The following is a 22457-nucleotide window of genomic DNA, read 5'->3' on the forward strand; positions in this document are numbered from 1 at the left end:
ATCCATTTCATTATTACTGTATTGAGACTTTGTGCAAAAACAAATTGCTATACTTATGGATAACCCCTCAGTGCACTATTAAAAGGAGGCACCCAGTGTATATAGAACTCCACTCAAGACACATGGCCATTATTCATTGGGTTCCTGTTCACTTTGTGAATCCTTGTTTGCTTCAATGTTCATCAAAGAAGCAGCTGTATGTGAGCCACAATAGCCTAAACAGGATAAAAAGAGGTTTGCAACTAGCATTACTTCACTCACACTTACCCAGATGTCTGCACACACAGGTGTAATAGAAAATATTCAGCACGTCCGAATAGACGTCAGGCAGGTGTTTAAGGGACATCAGCCTCATGAGCCTGGAGGAGCACGCTCGCTTAGCAAGCTGGATGAGGATCTTCTCTTCAGACAGCGTGGTGGGCCGCAGCGCCACCTTGTGCTCCTGCAGGACCTGGTCGACGAAGCCGCCTTGGACCATCGGGAACATCATCTCCTTCACCACCAGCATGGGCAGGAAGACCGTCCGTGTCCGCATGACGTGCGGGAAAGGACAGCGCTCCTGAGCGGTGTACTCTGCCAACCTGGCGAGCAGCATGTGGAGCGCCGACTTGATCTCCTCGTCGATCCACGCCTCTCTGGCTTTCGCGCCCAACAAGCAGGACACCTTTTGAATCTTGGTGGATGCAGACGCTGGATCAGTCAGCCCGAGCAGAGACAACCAGGCTCTCAGCTTCTTCTCTGAGGAGGCCGACACAGACTTGGATATTAACTGCTGGAGGCACTGGTGCAACTCAAAGAAGTGCTTGCGCGCCGGCATTTGAGCGGCTTGTTTTGGTGTACATTCGGCTGTCGGCTGTGCGTCCGGCTTCTCCGAGGGCGGAGCAGGGCTAGAATGTGTTGGATGGAGAAAGAGTTTGTAAGTCGTAAGTTTAAGACACTGCGGAGGAATATTTTTGAAATTTTGCTTGGTTTTAGGTGGCCCGGGCGGCGTGACAGATTTGGGTTGCAGGTCACACCTCTGATCGCGCGAGGCGCCTGTGTCAGCCCGAGGCGATGAGTTGATTAGTTCAGTCGTTTCCTCATGCTCAGCCTTGTCTGGCGTTTCATTTTTAGGCGCTACAGAGTGTAAACTTTCATGTTCTTCCGGTTTGTATTTCTTTATCACCAACATGCGGTTTCCACTGGGTGAGACAGTCTCGTCGGGTTCCTTTTTGAACTCTGCTTTGCTGCAGCCTTTCAGGCTAACGGGGCTCTTCACAGAGACGTACGGGTCTGATGAATCTTTCTTTTCCACTTTAATATTTTCTGGCGTCGCCATTTCTACTTCGGGCTCCTCCGTCTTAGCATCCGTGCAGATTTCTGGCTCCTGCTTATCTTGATCTCGCCCTTTGACATCAGGCTGGATTTTGACTTGACAGTGCTCAGACGGCTGGACGGTCGTCTCACACATTCTCCTGGCAAATAGCATTGCAGAGGCCCGCATGTACGCTTGGTAAGGAGCCAGACTGAAGACACTGTTAATTACTGGCATGGGAGGAGAGGCCGTTGCCTTTGCTTCTTTTGCATTCTCCATTTCCAGCTTCTGCCTTTTCTTCACAAATTCCACTTCACATAAATCCTCTTCCGTTATCGTGATGGGCGAAGACGAGCGATAACGACTTCTCTTCGGACACCCTTCAGGAACTGCGGCGCTCGGACTAGACGTGGGACCAATGCGATATTCAGATGGCGCTGAAGCTGGAGAGCAAATGATTTTTCGGACACGTGAATTTTTACATAGAGTCATGTCCACTGGAGCCGAGTCCACACAGGGTGACGACGCCTGCTGTGCTTTTGGCGAAACGGGAATTGTTTTGGGCCGTTTTGAACTCCTCACTTCGGATTCAAAGGAGGAATAGTCCAGGTATCTGTCCGTGTTCAAAGCAGGAGATGGAAGAACAGGCTGGTCTACGTGAAGGTTGCTGAGCGGGGAGAACAATCTCTTCATCTCCACTATGGATGGGGAGATGCTCGATTGGCTTGTGCGTCTGGCTGGACTCACTTGCTCCACACGCAGGACCGGTAGATCGGAGCGTGCCGAGTGCTCGACATGCGGGATGTCGTTAGGTTTGTTCTCGTGCAGGCTTGTAGCAGAGCTTATGGGGTGATCCACGTATTGGCTGGATGGTGAAACATTTATGTAATTATAGTTCAAAATAGGCAATGCTTGTTGCGTGTTTATAGGCCGCCTGACTTGGCTTGCATTTAAATGAATCATTGGATATGCAAAACAGGGATAGCTAAAGCCCTGCTTTAAAGAATGACTCTGCAATGCTTCAGTACTCGCCAGTGGCAACGGGATTTCACCATGCAGGGAGTGAGGCACCATGTAATGCTCCCGAGGGTGTGCGACCGTGTGTTTAAGAAGAACAGGGACGTCTCTCTGCTTGCTGCCAGCATCTTTGCATGGTGCACTACTTTCTACGTCCACATCTGCTTGGGCGTAGTAAAACACTGGGTGCTGTGTTAGATGACCGTATTTGGACATGGGAGAATGTTCCTGATAAAACTCTGAGGCCATGTGCTCATACGTATGATGGGAGGGGTAGAAGCTAGGGTAGCCTCTGGAGGAATTCCGGGGGCTCTGCTCAGTTAAGGAGCCAAAGAGCGTGGGAGTCATGGTGCAGGGGTAACCGGCGTAGTTCTGCTCAATCAAAGTAGGCAAAGCCCTTGCTCTACCGGGGCTGTATGGCTCGACGGGGATCCTCTTCATTCGCTCTAGGCCGGGCTCAAACTGTAAACCACTCGGTTGCAGCAGGACATCTTGTGCATTCGTCTGGATGGGGGGTTTTTCACTGTAGTGGACACCCGATTTCATCCAATCATGCTCATACATGGTGGTTGGTGTCCGCTGAGAGCTTGGTTCCATATGGTACCGCGGCCCTATCACACAGCCCGGATGATCACAGCAGGGGTTATGACCGTAAACTGGTTTAGGAATGGCTAAATAAATAGAGTTACTGGACGAGGGCGATGCTCCGCCGACGCTCTTTTTTTGCTTTGCCACTGGAGGACTGGTGATCGCAGGACTTTTCTTGTATAACTTGAAGCCCTGCTTTTCTGGGGCACGACGCCGGGAGGAAGAATGAGAATGTCTTTGATCCGAACGACTGCTGTCTTTCCTGTCAATCGTGTGGTTTTCTCTCTCCATGCCAGAGAGCTGACTCACAGGAGATCTGCCATCCACCAGAGAAGCGTTGGAGTTGTCAGAAGGAGGGGTCAATCGCGTTCCGTCTCGTCCTCTCGGGTCACAAGTTAAATATGCGCCGTTGTAATGCAGCATCTGTTTACCCAGGTAATCAGACATGTTTTTTGGTTTTGATAGTCCTACAGATGCTATGGTGCCGTCAAATAATTGCATCTTGGATTGAAGTGCCGGGTTAATGAGGGTTTGCATCATCTGGTCGCTCATCACGTTGCAACGTTTTTATGGTGGTGTAATGATTTGGCTGCAGACCTGAGAATAAAACAAAACAACCACAATTAGACACAAATTCATTATTTCAAGTGTTTGTTCAAAAGGATCCAACTTTTAATAGACTGACACACACACGCAAAAAAAGTTACCATATTGGAAATTCGTCCTACGGCGGTTTTGGGTTACAATATACAAAGGTCTAGTGCTGCAGCCTCCAGCGTTACCAGTTACCCTGCTGATGGCCATGTGTGATTGGAGACAGTCTGCAATTCATAGCCAATTACTATAGTGTAATGTCCGAGTAACATTCAAGGCAGCATTCGGTCTCATGTCAGATGTGTGACTGATCACCGACACAAACAGGAGTTCAAGTTTTATCCTCCTTTCAAACCACAACCCATCACCTGATCCGACATGCCCTTTCCATCTTGGGTTCACGTTCTGAGACGTAACACACTACACTGCACTGTTAGCACAAGCCACAGCCACACCAAAGTTCCTCTTTCACAATGTTCTCCGATGACAGTCTGCAACAACTTCTCCTTTTCAATAAATCTGATGACTGATGTCGGTATTATAGTGGCATGTTTTTGTCCAACTATAAATATGTTTTTGTTTGAATCATAAATGGGTTTTCAATGTTAAAATTGAATATTTTTTCCAGACCTCATTCTGGATTAGATCCAGAAGACAATTTGCATGATAGTTCATATCGGACCGCTTTATGACTGATTTCTGGCAAGTGAATTGAATGCATATTTTATAAAAGATGGGATTTTTTTGGAAAAAGCCTCCATTATAAATGGGAAAATCCAGATTATTTTGTATCCAGACGGGCATCCGGATCGCTCTCAAATTTAATGGAAGCTAAATTAGACCAAAACCCATCTTCAGATTTATTTTCATCAAGATCCATCCAGCAGCTATTCCATAATCCTGCTAACAAACAGACAAACACGGTCAAAAACAGAACCTCCTTGGCGGAGGTAATTAAATATAGAATTCAGTTTATTATACACGAGAAGGAAAAGCAGCAAGTCCTCACAACTAACTTAGAATATAAATAGATAAATAGAATAAATAGTATTTAAATCTAATTCTATACATTCACAATAACACATGCTCAACACCTGATATCAGCATTTCCAACAGGCACTTGAAGGCAGCGCAATGCAATAATGTGCACACAGCACAACCTTGCCTGACACAAACATAAAGAATAGGAGAAGTCATCATCAAGGGGGAGTCATCAGTGCATGAATCAGAACCTGTCCTTCTGCCTAAGGCCATCAGGAATTCGGGTGAGCCGCAATTTTGTGTGCCAGGTCAGACATTCAGATCAGGGGACGGCCGTTGCGATGAAAAATATCAGATGTTTGCATCAAGGAAGGTAAAATAATTATTTCACCGGTTTAACACCATACATTCCATTCGTTGAGGAATAATTCATGAGCATCTTCCGGGTGAATTGCAGCCTATTGCAGTGCGATGCCGTTAAAAGGGGAGTGAACACACGTCTACAGAAGGGCTGCGGCCCCGTCTTGCGTTATGACTCATCTCCTGTATTTGTGTCATGCGGTTTTCTGCATTGTCCTAGTCCATTACATGTTTCACAGCTCGTGATGCTTTGTTTTAACATGAGCAGGCGGCAACCATCAGTAGTATTTTAGCAAAAGAAAAAGAAAGGCTCATGCAGTGTGGGGGTTGGTCACCACAGTCACATTAAAGACAGGAAGTGGAGAACTCTGGCACAACTTGCGATGAGTTGTTTGTTCAAGAGACTAACTCATCTACCACCCAGGCCTCCTCCTGACTTTCTTGCACACTCGAGTCACCTGATGTTTATTTCCTCTATATTTGCACCTAAAAAAGCACACGATAAAAGTGCAATGCCGGAGAAAGGGAATCAGGGACTTGCGAAATGCAAATCTTGTGTGTGGTAACGACTGTTTAAACGGCACTGAAAGAGCTCAATCCTCTGCCAACGCAGTTCCATTTCCTCGTTACCCTCGTACCTTCACAACGTGACTTCGATAGCGCGTAACCCCATACCTAGACATTTGGACTCACAATGATATCCCTTTGATAATTATTCAAGAAAAGTAAGCGCGACATTCTGCATCGCCAGATCCAGATCATGACTCGGGTCTAGAACACATCTGATCTCAAGGCGATGTCATCATGTACTAAACGTTTTGGGTATTATCCATGAAATTACACGGATCCAGATGATGATCTGGATCACCGATGAAATCCAATGGATTGGGTCCCTCATACCTCACCGAAAATAATCTGTTCATCCTAAATGTAAGAAATTCTGCTAACAGGCAAGACAAACAGCAAAAAAAAAAAAAAAAAAAAAAACAGAACTGTGGAGGTAATAATATGTGAAATGACATCAGACACTGGAATGTAGATCAGATATTAACAATGGCCAAGGGGGGGGGGGGGGGGGGGAGGATCATCACACCAACAGAGAGACTACCACACCTTCATAAGAACAGCGGGACAAACAGGTGTGCAACCAATTATTACGTCAAAACTAGACTGATGTGTGTCTTGTGGACAAAGTGTCCCAGATCAATAGGATCAATCATATCAAGAGGACATGTCCCGAACTAATGAGACCGTTGACCCAAATCAACTTCAGTGAATTATATCTTAACGCGCACGTCCTTTCAGTGGAATCTAACGTGCCCGTCAGGTCAAGTAAAGGTCAAAGAGGGGGGGGGGGGGACGCTCTTTCGGGTCAATTGCTCGGACTGATAACGCGGGCGCGCTCACGCGTGGAAACGGAAGACAGAATCTGCGCTGCTTTTTGAAGGCGTCTTATTGAGGCGCATAGATTCCTCTGTGTGTGTGCGCGCTTGCCTGTGCCAATCAAGTAGACGCAAAATCCAAAGAAAGCTGCGTGGAGTCATTTCCACACGGACTGTGGACGTGAGCCACGGTCAAAGCAAAGCCGCGGACGCGCGTGTGGAACGCACCGGGTTCAAATCCTTTCGGCGCACCGCTGTGACTTCAAGCCACAGTTCGGTGCGCTGTCAGGACGGACCCACGTGTCTGTCACGTCTGCAGCGTCCCGGATCCACGGAAGAGCAGCTCAAAGCGTGACTCCTTACCTCGCTGCTGCGGTAAAAGCTTCCCACGCAGACTCCATGAAACACAACTTCCAGCGAACCGCCTGAGAAAGAGCTCCGCTCCGCTGCGCTCGTCTGTGGACGCTGTCAGCCCCGGATGCGTCCGATCCCCCCCTCCCCGCAGATTACATGAAGTCAAAAAAGCGCGACGCGTCCCGCGTAAAGTCCACGCGGCTCTAGCAGCCAGGAGAGGTGAACAAACCGAAGAAAAGACAAAAGGGAGGAGGATAGTCTTTGATCCAAAGGCGGAGTCACACCCTCCGTGTATCCATGTCTGCGTTCGGAATATCAGCCTGCCCTCTTCTTCTTCTTTCTTCTTTTTTTTTTCAACTTCTCGCTTTTACTGGCTGTTTCCTGGTGGCCGGCTTCTGACACAGCCCCCCCCCCCCCGCTGCACCCCCTCAGAGTCCTCAAGACAACTTTGCAATTGCGCTATTGGCCTACTTCGCCTGATTCCTCCCTGGTCTCAGGAAAGATTTTTTTTTTTTTAAGCAAGCCATCATCAGAAATCAATATTATTTCTCTCAAGCACAATAAAATAAAAAACGTCTGAGAATCAATCCCTGACCTTCTAAAACAAAGTGAACAATTTATACACACAATGAAGCCAGTGGAGTTGGAGCGACCTCCGTATTGATATCTGCATGATGAAATTAAATATTCTGGGGAAGCAAAGCAAAGAGAAAGAGAAAGAGGTCGACTTTTAAAGCCTCGTGCAGCTTCGGTGCTGTGAAGTCACTGTATTTAAAAAAAAATAACAGCACAATACATCTCACAGGTAAATTTCCACAGTGTACGACGGCACCGTCAGGAGATCGGCATGTCATGGCCTCCCCTTGAAAGTAGTTAATGGTTGACCTTGCTTAGTCCAAGTTAAAATTGGGTCAGTCGTTGCCTCCGGCAGCCAAATGTAGAAGATCTAACAGTTTTTTCCAACCTAAATTCTTCCACTTGTTTGGTTTACACTGCGGATGATTTCATTTCATGTTGCACTTGCATCACGTCAGTCCCTCCCCACCTGTGAGTCAGAGTTTAATTTGCGCGTCCCATGGGCCTGTCAGTTTAGTCAAGCAAGTCGGTCTCTTCCATGTGTCCCCGAGGTGTCCCAGGTAAAGAGCCACTCACCAGGGGGGGGGGTTGACTGAGGAGAGACAGCAGGGACTTTTCCCCACGGCACGCTTTTGCGTCTTCACTATTTCCAGTTACCATGGCATCACAGCTTATGGCTAATTAACATAAATCATCAAGGGGTTACAGCGACACAAAACTTCAAACATCCACGGTGGAAAAGATGCAAGGTGAAAAATAGAGAAATTTGATTTGCACTTTCCTTTAATAATGCATCTGCAGCTTTTTTTAAATTTCCTGACAGCGCTGTTGAACTTTCCTCTCCGTGGAGTCTTCTTTTCAACATCCAACAGTCATGGGTGCGTAGTAATGAATAGCAAATATTTAACAGATATCTGGTGCCATTTTTAAGATAAACAAACATGCTAATCAAAAGTAGAAAACAGTCCTCCAGTTAACCAAAAAGGGAAGACTCATCCTCCCAAATATGAATATAAAGTCCAACTTTTTTATATATATATATATAATATCAAGCACTACTTTTCACTACTGCTTGTGGCTTATAAACCCCTGAGAGTCAATAAGGTGAGTTGTGGTGACACAGGAACGAGAGCATGGGATCTCTCGGGATGCATTATCTGATGAAATACGTTGGATGGTCCCCGAGGCCACAAACACAAAACACACAAGAAAAAAAGATGGCACGACTTCTCTTGGCTCCTGACTTTCATTCACTCAAACTGCTTACTCTTTTTGACAGAATTTAATCGAGAACATTTGCCCGAGGTACTTTTCCACCTGAAAGTGTTTCTTAAATGTCCCTTTTGATCACACACAACGCAGTGCCACAGATATCCCACGGTGTTTTGGGAGTGTGTCTGGTGTCCTTTCAAAAATGTCATATAAAATAAAATAACTATCTGGTTTGGCAACATACATGTCAACTTGTCATAGAAGGAATCTCACAGGCTTTACAGTGATTGATTTGTTCCACTTGAGTGTGTCCTATTGTTACTGTGTTTACTGCTAAGGTTACTGCTGCTCCTCCTGCGACAAGTCAGCAGCCGCTGAAAACAACAGTCTATTAAACAGTAACTGTACATATGCACAGCAAATATACAGCCACGCTCCGCCATATCTGATAGAAAATGACCCCCCTCCCCCACAGCCAAAAAAAACGGATTCAAATCCGCTGCCAAGTTGAAAGCATTCCTCCCGGCTGCATGCTCGAAACATGTCAAGTAGATTTATACAATTCTGTTAGCTGAGAAAACAGAGAGTCGGATCAATGGCAGGGTGAAAAATATTCCTCCTCAGCATGGAGAAATAAATGTTGAGACAAAGTCTAACAGCTGGTTAGACAAGATGCTGATCTATATTTGACAGACTAATATAATTAGGTTGGGTTAATACACACATACGAGGAAGTGTCTGAACAAATCTGAACAATCCCTCTGCCAAGGAGGTTTTGTTTTTAATGGGGGCTTTCTGTTTGTCTGTTTGTTAGCAGGATTAGGGAAAACCTGTTGAATGGATCTTGATGAAAAAAATCTGAAGATGGGTCTTGGTCTAACTTAGATCCCAAAAAAGTTTGACAGTGATCGGATACAAAAAGAATATCCTGATTTTCCCATTTACTTATAATGGAGACTTTTTCAAAACCAAAAATCACAGTCATAAAGGGTTCCGATATGAACTACCATGCAAAATGTCTTCTGGATAGGATCCAGAATGAGGTCAGGAAAAATATCTGACATTTTAACATTGAAATCCCCATTTATGGATTCAAAAATCAGTTAAAAATCCACATCAACTCTGATTCGCTGTTACATTTCATGGTTGGTGTATAAAGACACCAAGAACAATTTAGAACCTTTGATCCAACCGAATGAGCTGCTTGGCTGAGGTCTGCACTCTCTAAGTGTTTTTCTAGTTTGAGATTGTAATAATCCTAATTGGACACAGAAGATAACATAATTTACTATAAATTGGACACATATATTTTACATGGTCGCTGACAAATCAAAAGTGAGGAGCTTTGACAAGATTGAAATGTTCCCTTTGGTTAACATTACAATTATGAGCGAGTGTGAAGTACAACAACAGTAAAGAAAGACATGCTTAGTATAGTATGCGGATGAACATTCACACAACACCACATCCGAGTTCAGCCTGTCTGATTACATGATTTGTTGTGGGAACACTGTTTATTGCCGCAAGGTACGCCTTTGGGCTGCACACCCCTCCACGGAGCTCTCTCGGCCCGGCTGACACTCCTTTCTTCACAGAGTCTGATGAAATATTCCTCGAGCTGTTAACAGGAACACGCAGCAGCCAATGGCAGCGGGACAGGTCACAGCTTAAGGAAGGATGCGTCGTCTTTGTCGAGCCATTCACAAGGCTCCAAGTGCCGCAACCTCAACAGCACAAAAGTATCAATGCCCCCCCCCCTCTCTCAGTGCTTTTTGCAAACCAAATTTCCCTCATCTCCATTGGCTTTGGTGGGAACAGAGATAAACTAAGATAAACCTTATCTGAAGTGCATGGGAAAAAAGCATGCAGGCTGAATGAAGTGTCTACTATAAAATGCTTCACGTTACGAGGGAAGAAAAATCTTACCGTCTCAGAAACATATGTTTACTGTTTAATGTCAAAGAAACACAATCCACCGCTGACGCATGCGACTAGGAATACTTTAATGTTTTAAGAGTCGTGGTAAACAAGAAATGACACACTGTTCAGCTGAAAGATAAACTCTATACCAGCAGTTATGATTTCAATTGTTTTTATTAATAATAATCTTTTTTTTTGGAACTATGCTAAAACTATACTATAACATTACAGTGGAAACGTGCCTCGAATATGTCAAATCACACAGTTCACTTTCTTTTAGTTCTTTCTTTTTCACCAAGCAGACAGTTGTTAGTGTCTGATTCGAGTCAGGAACGTAAACAAAGCCCCGTCTGGTTCGGTTTGACATCGGATCATCCGTCTGCTGACAGAGTCCAGACGGATGCATTTCGCCTTGTTAGGAGCTGGAGGCTTTTTACAAAGATAAACATGTCGAACACCGTGCGACTCATGGAATTTATCACTATTGACCCTTGTGTGGTTGGTGCAGTAAAAAGAAATGTTGAAAGATACATCTACCTCTCCTCAGTAGTAAAACATTAGATACACGACTTTAAATAAAGCACTGGATAAATAAATAAAAGTAGACTGTATGTTCACAAAATAGACACTAGTAGTTTAAATAAATAAAGAAGACATTTCATTGCGTTACCTTTTGTGTGTGTGTATATATATATATATATGACAAAAGTTCTTCTAGACAAATAAGAGGAAACTACAGCACGATACTTCAGATGGTTTGAGCTATGTGGTGTCGTGCAGTAAAGCCAGTCTACCTTGTGTTTTGGTGACTAAAAAAACAACTATGAGAGTCGACTCTCAATTCAGAAGAATGGGCATTGTCCTGAAGCGGGAAACATTCCATTGTTGGCAAAATTTGAATAAAGGGTGGAACAAATTTCCCCCCCTCCCACATTCTACACTACAATATTGTATTGTTCATATTTTACATTTCGTGGAAGGAAGGAAGAACAACTTTGGCGTTAATCCAGATAAAAGGGTGAATACACTTGATTTTGTTTAAACCACTTTTAACATCTTAATCATTAACACCCAGGAGTCATTTTAAGAAGAAACATAAATATTTGACATTAATAAGCGAACTGGAAAGATGATTCGTAGAGGAGAAACTAAGCCCTGTAAAACAGGAAAAGCTGGTTCTTCTCTATGGACATATCAAAGTTGTAGGTGAACATTTTCATTGTGGGACAGGTGTTTTTGAGGAAACCTAATTTTTCTTTTACATCACACTTTTAAATTGATTTTGATAGGCATTTAACTATTAATAAAAAAAACAAAAACACAAACATTTGTTTTTCAATCCAAATCTTTAAACCTATTACCGGTACACTTGACACTGACAGAATTCATCCAAATACAACATTATCTGCACGTCTTCTGAGATGACTCATCGGGTTTCTGAAGATATTGTGCAACAACACTGACAATAGTCGATACCTCTGCCATGGCTCCTCTACCTGTAAATGAAAGAATTACAGAATTACTCACACTTGCTTCTCATGCTTATTCCTGCACACAATCAATATTCTCTTGTATGTGTCCAGGATTTGCCTAATGTGTCTTCAAAACAGCGAAACGTCCCTGTTGATTAGGCCCAATGGTGGAAAAAAACATCTAGATGAGTGGCCTCTGATGAAAGGCGTTTTACTTTACATACACGGCCTCTTCATGATTCACTGTGGTTGCCACAGGGCAGATAGAACTAGTTTTGTCCTCTAATTGCACCCTATCATAAGAACTGGCATGACTGGGCCAAAAAAACAAAAAAAACTCCCCAGTGTCAATGCTTCGATTGTGTGACCGGTTTGAAAGTTAAGCTATTTACCAAACTTGTTTGTACTGACTCTTCTCACATCATATGGGTGTGTCATATGCAAATGCCCCATTAAACTCATAGAAAGGTATTGTTTGTAATCTCTGAAAAATTGTTCCAGAATTTATTTTTTTTAAATGAAATGACCTTAATATGAGGTCATAAAAATGGACATTTATAGCTTTGTGCCAATGTTTCAAATTCAATGTACCGCAAGAACCTTAATTTACTTGACAGGACTCTCAGGTATTCATGTGAACAGAAATTCTAATTTACTTAATTTGACTATTTTATTTCAGGTGTACTTTATTTATTTAACCCACCTTCATCTCCACATACTAGCTTCTTGGCAACGCAGGGAATTTCTACATATCCAAACTCTACCAGCTTGGATACCTGCTGGGCTGTAATAGGATGCTGCCACATAGTTGTATTCATAGAAGGACAGAAGAGGAGGGGGCGACTGGTATTCCATGCTCTCACCACGCATGTCTGCCAATAATGGAAATGTTTTCACAGCTCTTAAATCATGAATAATATCGGCCAAAATGTTTTGTAAGTTATTATAGGTAATCTGATCATAAACTCATGTTCTCACCAGCAGATTATCACAAATTCCACTAGCAATCTTCCCAAGTGTGTTGGCATCAAGCGGGGCAATGACAAGTAGGTCTGCCCAGCGCCTTAGTTCAATATGCAGCACGGGGTCGCCTCTCGTTGTCCAAAGCTGGAAGAAAAACAAGCTGTTAGGCACACAACTAGTGAAATACTCACTTCCCTGCTACTCTTCCTTTTTTGATGAGGGTTGCTCAATCTTGTCTGCACCATAATTGTGCTTTAAGGTCTCAAGTTTCTGATGACCCCATCAACTGGATAGTAACAAAATAAATCATACCTATTCAGTAGTCAATATGTTGCTGTTTTATTGTAATTTCAATAGACCCGGTAACGGACAAAGCGGCCGGGAAGATGAATGAATGAATGAATGAATGAATGATTTGGGTCATAAACTGCAATCTCCAGGATGGATCTCCGGTGTGTAACTCACTCACTCAGCATTACACAGCATTCTCTCGCTAGAATATTATCCTCTTGCGCAATCAACCGGCTTATCAGAGGCACAAAGTATATCAAACTCAAGTAATAGCTAAAGCTAAAGATACTAGTTCGTAATGGCTGTGCTTGGACATTTAATACGTTACTCGTTACCTCCCACTCATCCTTGTCACTGTAGATTTTTGCTGAAACCTCTGCAGGATTATAGAAATGCTTGGCAGACTCTGTAGTGACAACTCGCACGTCCACCTAAAGCATATAAAAAGACTGTGACATCTACACATACTTATAAGATCACTTCTAAGCAATATGAATGTGAGGTTGAAGAGGTAGAATATATATATATATATATATATATAAAACAGGTCAGTTATAGCACACATCAGTGATATATTGATCCGTAGACAATGGTACACCATCGCCGCAACCATGTATGAAATGCTCCATTTGTTTTCTTCAATTACTGCTTCTGAAAATGACACTAAAGTAAACAGCTGCTAAACAGCTGCTAAACAGCTAAAGCATCACCTTGCAGTTCACGTAAATTCGGTTTTGCATGGGCTGCACTTCAAATATAATACTTATTTTTTATTTTATTACTAAACCTGCGATTAAAAGCAGAATAATTAAGCCACACTGGACAGACAGCAGCTCACCTCAGGAAACCGAAGGAGCTGTGACACCAGAAGGGGGAGTTTCAGGGCTGCAACACTTCCGGTCACGCCAAGAAGAATACAAAATGTCCCGCACGATTCCTGCAACTCAACACGAGAATCTCCATCGTCTTGTCTGCACGCTGACATCTCATCACCAGTATGAGTTGACCGGTTGTTGTTGTTGTTCGCGGGTATCGCGCGGCTTCCGTAAATATTCGTCATCAGCCAATGACAGGAAATCAAAGCCAACAGTTCCGTCTCACGGCTATGACGTCACACGCGCGTTGACAGAACATTCTGGGTATTTCGCTGCAGCCTCCTGTAGCTCGGATTGAAGTCAAGGCTTTTATTCGCTGTTTGTAGTTGTTGTTGTTTTTTTTTTTGTATATAAAAACAATGACGCTCACGCCTCTTGTTTACTGGGCTCAGCGCCACGAAGAAATATACCTGCGAGTGGATCTGACAGACGCTCAGGTGAGCTGATAGTGCCGGGTAACCGGTGTTAATTGCTCTCGCCTTTTAGTTTCGAAGAAGGGCGACTGCTGTCATTCTTCCAGGCCACAGCTTAAGTAAAGCAAATGAGGGTTGCAGGTTCTGTTTTCTGAGTTTCTGTTCCATTTGCTGGAGGCGTTTTTATCATAAAGGGTCAAACCTAAAACTTGTAGGTGATTGATCTCGCCAGATGAAGTCATATAGAGGGTAAACGGATTGAGCTTTTACTGCAACGTTTAACCATGAAGGAAGAGAAAGGTTTTCGTGACGGGTCATCAGGCTTAAAGTCCAAAATGCACTCGGCACTCAGCTCTTACGGGCCTATTGTGGGTGCCAGCGGTTTCAGAGCAGGCAGATGAACTACAATGCACTTAAACAATATAAATCATTGCATTCAGATGTTGCAGGTCCAGTCCACGTCATTTTAGCACCTTTTTATGGTGGTTGGTTATTTTAAGACGGCGGTCGTTTAGGATTAATTGGATAAAGCAATTTTGGCTATTTCTATTTTAAAAAATTTGGGTTTTAAGACTGAACACGCACAAACTCAGAAAAGCACGACCGTTTCATTAAGAACCTTCCCTACAGATGCACGGGCAATTCCATGAGCGAGGATGTTCTCAGATTGGCTAAACACGATTGAGTATTTGAGTGTGCATCATCATTGCAGCCTTAGCGCCTGTGGATTTTTAGGTGATTGATCTTTTCTTTAAAGGCTGCATTAGTGTCTCTTTAGTAATATTGTGCTCCTCTTTCCCCCCCCCCCCCCAGAATATTAACGTCCATGTAGATGAAAAAGTGCTTCACTTCAGAGGTGACAAATATTTCATGTTTTTTTGACTATATTGTTTGGAAAAGTGCACAGCTGTTGTTTTTTTAAACACCATATATGACATTTCTTTGTAGCACAGGGCCGTGGTGCCAAAGGTCAAAGTGAATATGAATTCAACTTGGAGTTTCTTTTGGCTGTAAAGCCTGAGGTATGTATTCGTTTGGAAAACCCGCCCAATGCGGTTTCTCTGTGGCGTGTGCCACTGGCTGCACTCAGTGACGCATGTGTTCAGGTAACCTTCAGGTCTACGCAGCGGCAGGTGAATATCACAGTGGGCAAAGAGGAGAGGGGCTGGTGGGAAAGACTATCAGCCCAGGAGCGCAAACCATTCTACCTGGCGCCGGACTTCGACCGCTGGCTGGATGAGTCGGATGCAGAGATAGAGATCCGGGAAAAGGTGAGATTAAAATCTTTCTGCATGTGGACCGTTTTCATCTAAAATCCTGTGTATTTGCCAAGTGTGTTTAGTCATATAATAATACTCAATACTGCAAAACATTAATATCCAAATATGTGAAATACAAGAGTTGTTTACATATTTTAATGATTTGTAATTTTTTTGGAAAGGAGGAAAAAAAGAACAGACTGAGGGCCTCAAGGCATGAAGAAGGTGAGTCAGGATGAATTTGCCTTTCTTTTAATTATAGCGGTACGCATGAACCACAGGGTCTGATTTCATTTCCTTGGATGTAATGCAACTTATTCTGTCGGCGTGGCCCATTAGTGAACAGAACACACGTCCAACTCTTATGATTGAACCGATTTCACCTTTGAAGGATCAACAACGAATAATCCTGTCATTTTGAGTGCTGCTGAAAACGTAACAAACTGTGTAAAAGTAAACGGTGAATTGTTATTAGATGCAGTGCATTTAATTTGACTCCTCCGTGCCGTGTCTGCCGACGATCCACGTGGAGACACGGATGTTTTTATCGGATGCCTCTTTGATTTCTTTTTCTTTCCAAAGTTTCAGGTTTTGTCACCCTGAAAAGCGGGTTTTTGTTTGTGTATAACCTGGTACAGTTTCTTGGCTTCTCTTGGATCTTTGCCAACCTGACTGTGCGGCTCTTCATATTTGGCCAAGGTGAGAAATATAGAGCCCGCGCTTCCTTTTTGTCTTTCCTTCATTGATTGAAAACCGAATAGCGCTCGTCATGTTTCGCACTGTTCCTTTTTTAGATTCTCTCTACAGCACATTTCGCACCACATCAGATGCGATGTTCTTCTGCCAGATCCTGGCAGTAGTAGAGGTCCTCAATGCTGCCTTTGGTCTTGTCCGGACAGGAGTCATTCCATCTCTTATACAGGTAGGTCATGCTTCATTTTTGATTTCCTGGTGTGCAGTGTTTTTTTTTGAACAATGCGTGATTGAATACAACAGATGAGGTGCTAATATATTTTAGTATCAACGCTCTACTGATTGAAGTATTTGTGGATTTTCTTTCCTATTAGGTGGTTGGAAGGAATTTTATCCTCTTCATCATCTTTGGCAGTTTGGAGGAAATGCACAGCCAACCAGTCGTGTTCTTCGTTTTCTATCTGTGGAGTGCCATTGAGATATTTAGGTGAGTGGTTTCGGTGAACTGCCAGGTCCGGACGCAAGCTTCTGCACTAAATGGGAGGGTGGCCAGAAGCGTCTGCTAGAGTTTGTCTCCAATACAAAGCGATGCATCGATGCTGAATATAATTGCTAGATGGTAATACCGTAACTACATCGAGGTCAGAATGCTATGCGCTGTTGCTGGTGAAAGCTTGTGTAGGTCACTACAAGCTAACGTTGACTTTACTCCTGAAACTGAAATGATGCTGTCATTTCAGGTATCCGTTTTACATGCTGGGCTGTCTCAATGCGGAGTGGAACATTCTTACATGGCTACGGTACACGGTCTGGATACCATTATACCCGCTGGGTGTGATAGCTGAAGGTGAGCTGGTTGACTGTCAGATTTAGTGCTTATTCTTCACACACAATCATTAAATCTAATGACATCTCCCGTTCTCACGTAGCTGTCGCCGTGATACAATCCATTTCCATTTTTGACAAGACCAAACTCTTCAGCATTCCTCTACCCAAAGCCTTCGGTACCGCCGTCAGTTTTTCCTACTTCCTGTACGTTTATCTAATTCTCATGTGTCTGGGTAAGTTTATAGATTAAACACATATCAGTTTGTAATTAACTGTACTTAACTCATCAAATGGAATGCTCCAACCCTCTGGTTATTGCTCCCCTGCAGGACTTTTCATCAACTTTCGTCATCTTTACGTGCAGAGGAAGAGGCGTTTCCGTACCAAGAAGAGGAAAACCAACTGAAATTCAGATGAAATATTTTTTCTGTCTGCCTTATTTCATAAGCATTTCCTTTAGTCAATTCAGGTCCACTCACGGAAATCTTTAACAAAAGCATCCTGAAGATACCTTTAATCTGTGTTAACGTTTACTGGCGATTAAGTTGGCATGTCTGTATTTTGTATATGGTTCAAGTCAATTGTCAGACTGACTTTTTCTTTTTAATAATTGTACTGTAATCTGTATGAATTATGATTATCATTCCAGATTTTAAACCGTCCCACAGGGATTCCTATCTGATACTTATTACATAGGATTTAAAGATGTCGACTCTACAAGAACCAGCATTGATGAATGTTTTTCTAATTTCCTTTATTACAACAGCCCCTTGAATTTCATGTCATTTCCTAGGTTTCCTGTAAATTATTTGACAATAGATCACATTTGAATTTTGATCAATTTGAGAAAGAGGCCCAACAAAGGAAACTGTAAAAATATATATAAACACGCAAACAATTTACAAACATCTTATTATGGATGTTATGTTTAGCTTCAGAAAGAGTGCAGGTTCCTAAAGTAGCACATTTTAGTTCTTCAGCACAGCTGCCATCCCCACCGGCAAAAACGTCTATTTTCTAATCAGTTTTTACAAAATGAGATGTAGCTCAGCTTGAAAAATCAGTGTGCATGGGAACAATGTTGTGATCAAAAGCGGTATACTGGGAGTCTCCATTGCTGGCTTGTTTGAGTTGCTTTGCTGCGTGCGAGAGCTGGAAAGCAGCATCAGGATGGGCAGAATCAGGGAGCAGGGTGCACTCCCTTTCCAGCAGATCAGACACTCCCCTCAGAAGTTCCCAGAAACCGAAGGCCAAAGCAGCCTTTCTAAGACGGTTCAGCTCCTGACAGATTTAAAGACAAAACAGATATTTAAAATGTGAACCTTGTCTCAGTTCAGGGTAATTTTCCGCTCGATTTACCTTGTAGAAGGTTTGAGTTTTATCTGGCAGTTTCCTTGCATTCCTCAGAATCTTCTGCACATCAGTCTGTAGAATGACAAATATCTCGAGTTAGAAATGACTGAAAATGATGAAAATAAAGCTTACTGTTGGGTACCGGTGGTTTTGATGCACTTTATTGAAATCCCTTTAAACTTAAACAATGGCTGCTAGTATTCCTGAGGTCTGAACACACCAGTAGAATGACTCAGAGGGCATACCTCCAGAAATAATACAGAAAAAGTTGAATCTTTAAGTTTCGAAGTATTTCAATGAGTGCCCTATAAAGGGTTAAACTTTCTGGAACTGTATCAAAGTCGGCGTCGCCGGCCCTGGAGCCGTCTTTCCAACAAGTTTAATTTAGTCGTTTTTGTGTACTGGTAATTCGGTCGACACGCGAACAAACATGGAAACACAATGTACCTGCAGTCCACTAGCCTTGATCCAAACCGTAACATTCTGGGCGTAGCTTCGTTTGACTGCAGGCTGCACAGGGAAGGGACTCTTATTGTCATCCTCTCCGTAGGGATTTTCAGCAGCCTCTGAAGGACCAGAAATCAAATCAAAGGATTCCAGTGTTGTAATAAAACTAAATTATTCGCCGTTTGATCTGTACATGCAGAGAGAGAGAGAGGCCTTTGCTTTGCAGGAATTAAATCAGGCATGCGTCTTAACTGGCATCAAATGTTTTTCAATCCCTTAAAATTATGTTTGAAAAGAGTGAAGACAATGCAAAGACTAAATGAGTGAAATGTTACCTGATATCGGTCCCAAATGAGAGATCTTGCCCAGCCAAGGCAGAGGCCCGGGACCAGGCTCAAACACAGACATCATCAGGTTGGATTTCTTCTTGCTGTCAGCTTGGGAGTACAACATGCCGTACCACTCCGGTCTGGAAAAGAAATCGAGCTCAATTTAAGCTATTTATTTTGTTTCAACTAATAATCAGTACTGAACTGGGTTCAACTGTGTTAACTGGAAACCATTTCCTAGCGTCTCACCCAAACTGGACAAGAGCCACCATGCCCTCAACTTTAAGACTGCCGTGCAGAAGAACACAAAAATTTGGACATTTGCCTGCCACCTGACTGGCAGAGGGTTCATCCTCGAGCTCATCCGTCGCTCCTGGGCCAACGTCATCCATCTCTGAAATGAAGACAGAACACGCTCATAATCTGGCAGGTGGCATACCAGGATCTCATGTTATTTTTTAAACATATTTGCACCGAAAATAATGTATAATGAAAACCGGTATACATTTTACAGCTGCTCTGTACAGGTGATCCTCTATGAAAGGTTACATTTCTTAAAAGCATCAAGCAAACACTAACCTTTGTTTACTGCAATAGGCAGTACTAAGTGTCTGGATATAACAGGAGGACTTGAAATGTCAGCAATTTCAATGAAGCCAACAAGTTCCAAATCTGGAAGACAGAAACTGTGTTAAAGAAACCAGCTAAATGTAATTCTATATTGTGAGTGAAGTCAGCTGGGTACCTGAACCGACTGTTCTGGGTATGGGCTCCACCTCCTCGTCAATCACCACAGGTTCAGGTCGAGGGAACACCTGAACATCTGAGGACATGTTCCCACAATGAAGTACAGCATGGAGGGTACAGTATGCGTGATCAATCAGCCTCCTAAGGACAAACAAAGACACACCAGCCAGGTCTCTTAAGAAATATATCAAAATGAAAAGCTGTTTTTATTCCCTCAGTGAGAATCATACCCAAACATGCTCTGTACGTTCTTCATACAAAGCGGTCCCTCCACAGTGAAGATTTGTCCATCACCTCCACTGAGTCGAAGGAGCGCCTCCAAGTTGTCCATGGCATCAGTTATCTGTAACTGCAAACACACAAAAGATGGAGTTGTTTTTGCTGCAGCTGCTAAATTAAATGAAAGCGCTAGCAAGACATTAGCTCCAATTTTTACAATATATCACGAGATGCATGACATGTGCTCATTTTCTTCCAAAATTAACAACAAATAATAAAAAAAAAAAGACAGCCTGTATGATTCATAGTCTACAAGACTCACCGGAATATTAAGTATAACAGCCTTGTGGCTAAAAATAAAACGTGTGGAATAACAGGCTCACGATTTCAGTATTCAGGACAACATTTAATAAATCACACATCAACTGTTGAAATTACCTCTTCTGCATTAGCTACACACATGATGAATAACTTGCAAGGGAAAGGGAAAGGGAGTGGAAATTTCTTGTCATCGCCGCGTTGCTTCAGAGTTTGCAGGGAGTGACGTAAAGAGCCTTTTCCAATCCCGAGAGATCCATCAGTAACCAGCACCATCTATTGGGGAAAGAAAAGAGGTGCATAAGCACAATCTAACAATAAACGGGCACTGTCGGCGATTTGGGCCAGAACTCACCGGGCCTCAGAGTGTTCCCTTAAATCCAGGAACGGCACAAGACAAAAGTGTCAAATTTGTTGAAAAGACGGAATGAAATGAAGCATCCACTCTGCAGAGGGTTGCCTTAGACCGCACCATGCAAAGAACCCTGGAACCCGTTTATGCTAAACCGTTAGCATTTTTTCTGGGACACTCTCAGATAATACATAAGAACCTTGACACATTCCTTTTAAAACAGCGAGTGGTTTCAGCCAGCTGGCATAAACATTCTGACTCACAGACGCAGATATTTGTCAGCCGGACTTGAGGTGGCTGAATAACATGACAGCAGCTTTAAACGTATATAATAGGACACAACTGAGTACTGCAATAGAGGGATATACAATAGAGACAGTTAAACTGGGTGCACAGTTTAGTTACATAGTCTATATCTTAGCAGCTTCTTCATGAATATACGGCTACAGTCTATAATCGTCTCTATGACTGAGCAATCCTCACAACTATTTGGCTAAATTGATTACCGGAATATGATTTAGAAAATATCTTAGCAGCACAGATAGCTGAATTACAAAGTGAACACATTAAGCAAGCACATAACATTAATTTAGAGGCCTGATAATAAGGTATAATGGTCTGAAGTTACCTGACAAGGACAGGCACTGCCCCACTCCTGCTGAAACACATTACTAACTGCTTGAAGAGCTGATTCCATGCAGGTCTTGTCATAGTCTTCCAGGTTGCTCAGAGCCTCCTGCACAAAGAAATACAATCATTATCTTATCAGAAGCTGTTCTCCAACACCATGCTCCTTTTCTTATAAGTCAAACTCGGCTATGATCCAGTCAGGATAGACACACGTTACCTGTAATGCATTGTAATCTCTGGTGAAAGGAACTAAAAGGTCCCAAATAGAAGAAAACGACATGAGCGTCGTGAACTCCAAGCGGTAGTTTACAGCCATGTGTTCAAACAACATGTTGAGTCCGTGGACAGCCAGGTTCTTCCTCTGATAATCCTCATTGCCATCCAGCAAAACTGGCCGCGTCATGGACAGAGACGCGTCCATTAGCACCACAGTAGGCATGGCTCACTGTTTAAATCGGTCCCCAAATTTTACGACAGACTGAGAGTTCCCTGCAATGTGGTCTACCTGAGGAAAGATAAGGACACATAAACGTCACATGACTCGAAACAGAGCCAATTCACGGTTAAATAGCGCATCTTCCGCTTTCATGGAGCCGATGCTGAAACAATTGTTTTTTTTTTAAATATCTTATTAGATACATACTTTGATGTTAGCGTCGAATTTCTGAATATTGTGTTGGGATTAATCAAACCACGGCCAGAAAAATGTTAAAGGGATACAAACATGTCACAACAGAGACGTGTGAGCTAATGTTGGCTAGTTGCTCAGCTAAATAATGCTAGCATTCTGCGAAATAATGCAAACATCGAACGACAGAGACGTCGTGGATATAATTCAACAAATGCGAGGATAAAATGAATCATCTTATAATAAATAAGTTAACAGTTCGGGATAATAATTACCTTCCATTAAACGTTTCGCTAGCGCATACAGTGGTGGTGTTGTAGTGCAACACTACTTTCGTCCGGGTAGGAACAGCAGGCTTTACA

At 43.0% G+C, this 22457-nt stretch overlaps 3 protein-coding genes across 3 annotated transcripts; 1 reads left to right on the forward strand and 2 right to left on the reverse strand.

Annotated features, from left to right (window-relative positions):
- Positions 1-11353: 11353 nt before the first annotated feature.
- On the reverse strand, positions 11354-14052 carry ppcdc (phosphopantothenoylcysteine decarboxylase). The gene is made up of 5 exons (XM_068739530.1): positions 13843-14052; positions 13340-13435; positions 12729-12857; positions 12454-12622; positions 11354-11774 (listed from the first exon to the last, which is right to left on the reverse strand). The coding sequence occupies exons 1-5, from the start codon at positions 13987-13989 to the stop codon at positions 11680-11682; spliced, it is 636 nt and encodes a 211-aa protein (XP_068595631.1). The 5' UTR covers positions 13990-14052; the 3' UTR covers positions 11354-11679.
- A 186-nt stretch (positions 14053-14238) lies between these two features.
- On the forward strand, positions 14239-17680 carry hacd3 (3-hydroxyacyl-CoA dehydratase 3). The gene is made up of 11 exons (XM_068739759.1): positions 14239-14316; positions 15106-15148; positions 15241-15314; positions 15399-15563; positions 15734-15776; positions 16134-16250; positions 16346-16473; positions 16619-16731; positions 16985-17091; positions 17174-17305; positions 17402-17680. The coding sequence occupies exons 1-11, from the start codon at positions 14239-14241 to the stop codon at positions 17476-17478; spliced, it is 1077 nt and encodes a 358-aa protein (XP_068595860.1). The 3' UTR covers positions 17479-17680.
- A 129-nt stretch (positions 17681-17809) lies between these two features.
- Positions 17810-21968, reverse strand: ints14 (integrator complex subunit 14). The gene is made up of 11 exons (XM_068739758.1): positions 21685-21968; positions 21466-21573; positions 20606-20761; positions 20179-20297; positions 19947-20089; positions 19781-19873; positions 19451-19595; positions 19208-19341; positions 18873-18991; positions 18432-18497; positions 17810-18353 (listed from the first exon to the last, which is right to left on the reverse strand). Exons 1-11 carry the CDS (start codon positions 21904-21906, stop codon positions 18120-18122), a joined length of 1539 nt encoding a protein of 512 aa, XP_068595859.1. The 5' UTR covers positions 21907-21968; the 3' UTR covers positions 17810-18119.
- Between the last annotated feature and the right edge of the window lie 489 nt (positions 21969-22457).

Source organism: Brachionichthys hirsutus, chromosome 5 (assembly GCF_040956055.1).
Source record: "Brachionichthys hirsutus isolate HB-005 chromosome 5, CSIRO-AGI_Bhir_v1, whole genome shotgun sequence".
Lineage (NCBI taxonomy): Eukaryota > Metazoa > Chordata > Actinopteri > Lophiiformes > Brachionichthyidae > Brachionichthys > Brachionichthys hirsutus.

Excerpts from the sequence above, each read along its gene's own strand:
- hacd3 (XM_068739759.1), top strand. The coding sequence starts at position 14,239 with ATGACGCTCACGCCTCTTGTTTACTGGGCTCAGCGCCACGAAGAAATA. Across the intron at positions 16,251-16,345 it reads GCTCTTCATATTTGGCCAAG|ATTCTCTCTACAGCACATTT; the intron begins GTGAGAAATATA and ends TTCCTTTTTTAG. Across the intron at positions 17,092-17,173 it reads GCTGGGTGTGATAGCTGAAG|CTGTCGCCGTGATACAATCC; the intron begins GTGAGCTGGTTG and ends GTTCTCACGTAG.
- ppcdc (XM_068739530.1), bottom strand. The coding sequence starts at position 13,989 with ATGTCAGCGTGCAGACAAGACGATGGAGATTCTCGTGTTGAGTTGCAG. Across the intron at positions 12,858-13,339 it reads GTGACAAGGATGAGTGGGAG|CTTTGGACAACGAGAGGCGA; the intron begins GTAACGAGTAAC and ends TTTTTCTTCCAG. Across the intron at positions 12,623-12,728 it reads GAATTTGTGATAATCTGCTG|ACATGCGTGGTGAGAGCATG; the intron begins GTGAGAACATGA and ends CATTATTGGCAG.
- ints14 (XM_068739758.1), bottom strand. The coding sequence starts at position 21,906 with ATGCCTACTGTGGTGCTAATGGACGCGTCTCTGTCCATGACGCGGCCA. Across the intron at positions 21,574-21,684 it reads GAGATTACAATGCATTACAG|GAGGCTCTGAGCAACCTGGA; the intron begins GTAACGTGTGTC and ends TTCTTTGTGCAG. Across the intron at positions 20,762-21,465 it reads GCAGTGCCTGTCCTTGTCAG|ATGGTGCTGGTTACTGATGG; the intron begins GTAACTTCAGAC and ends TTTCCCCAATAG.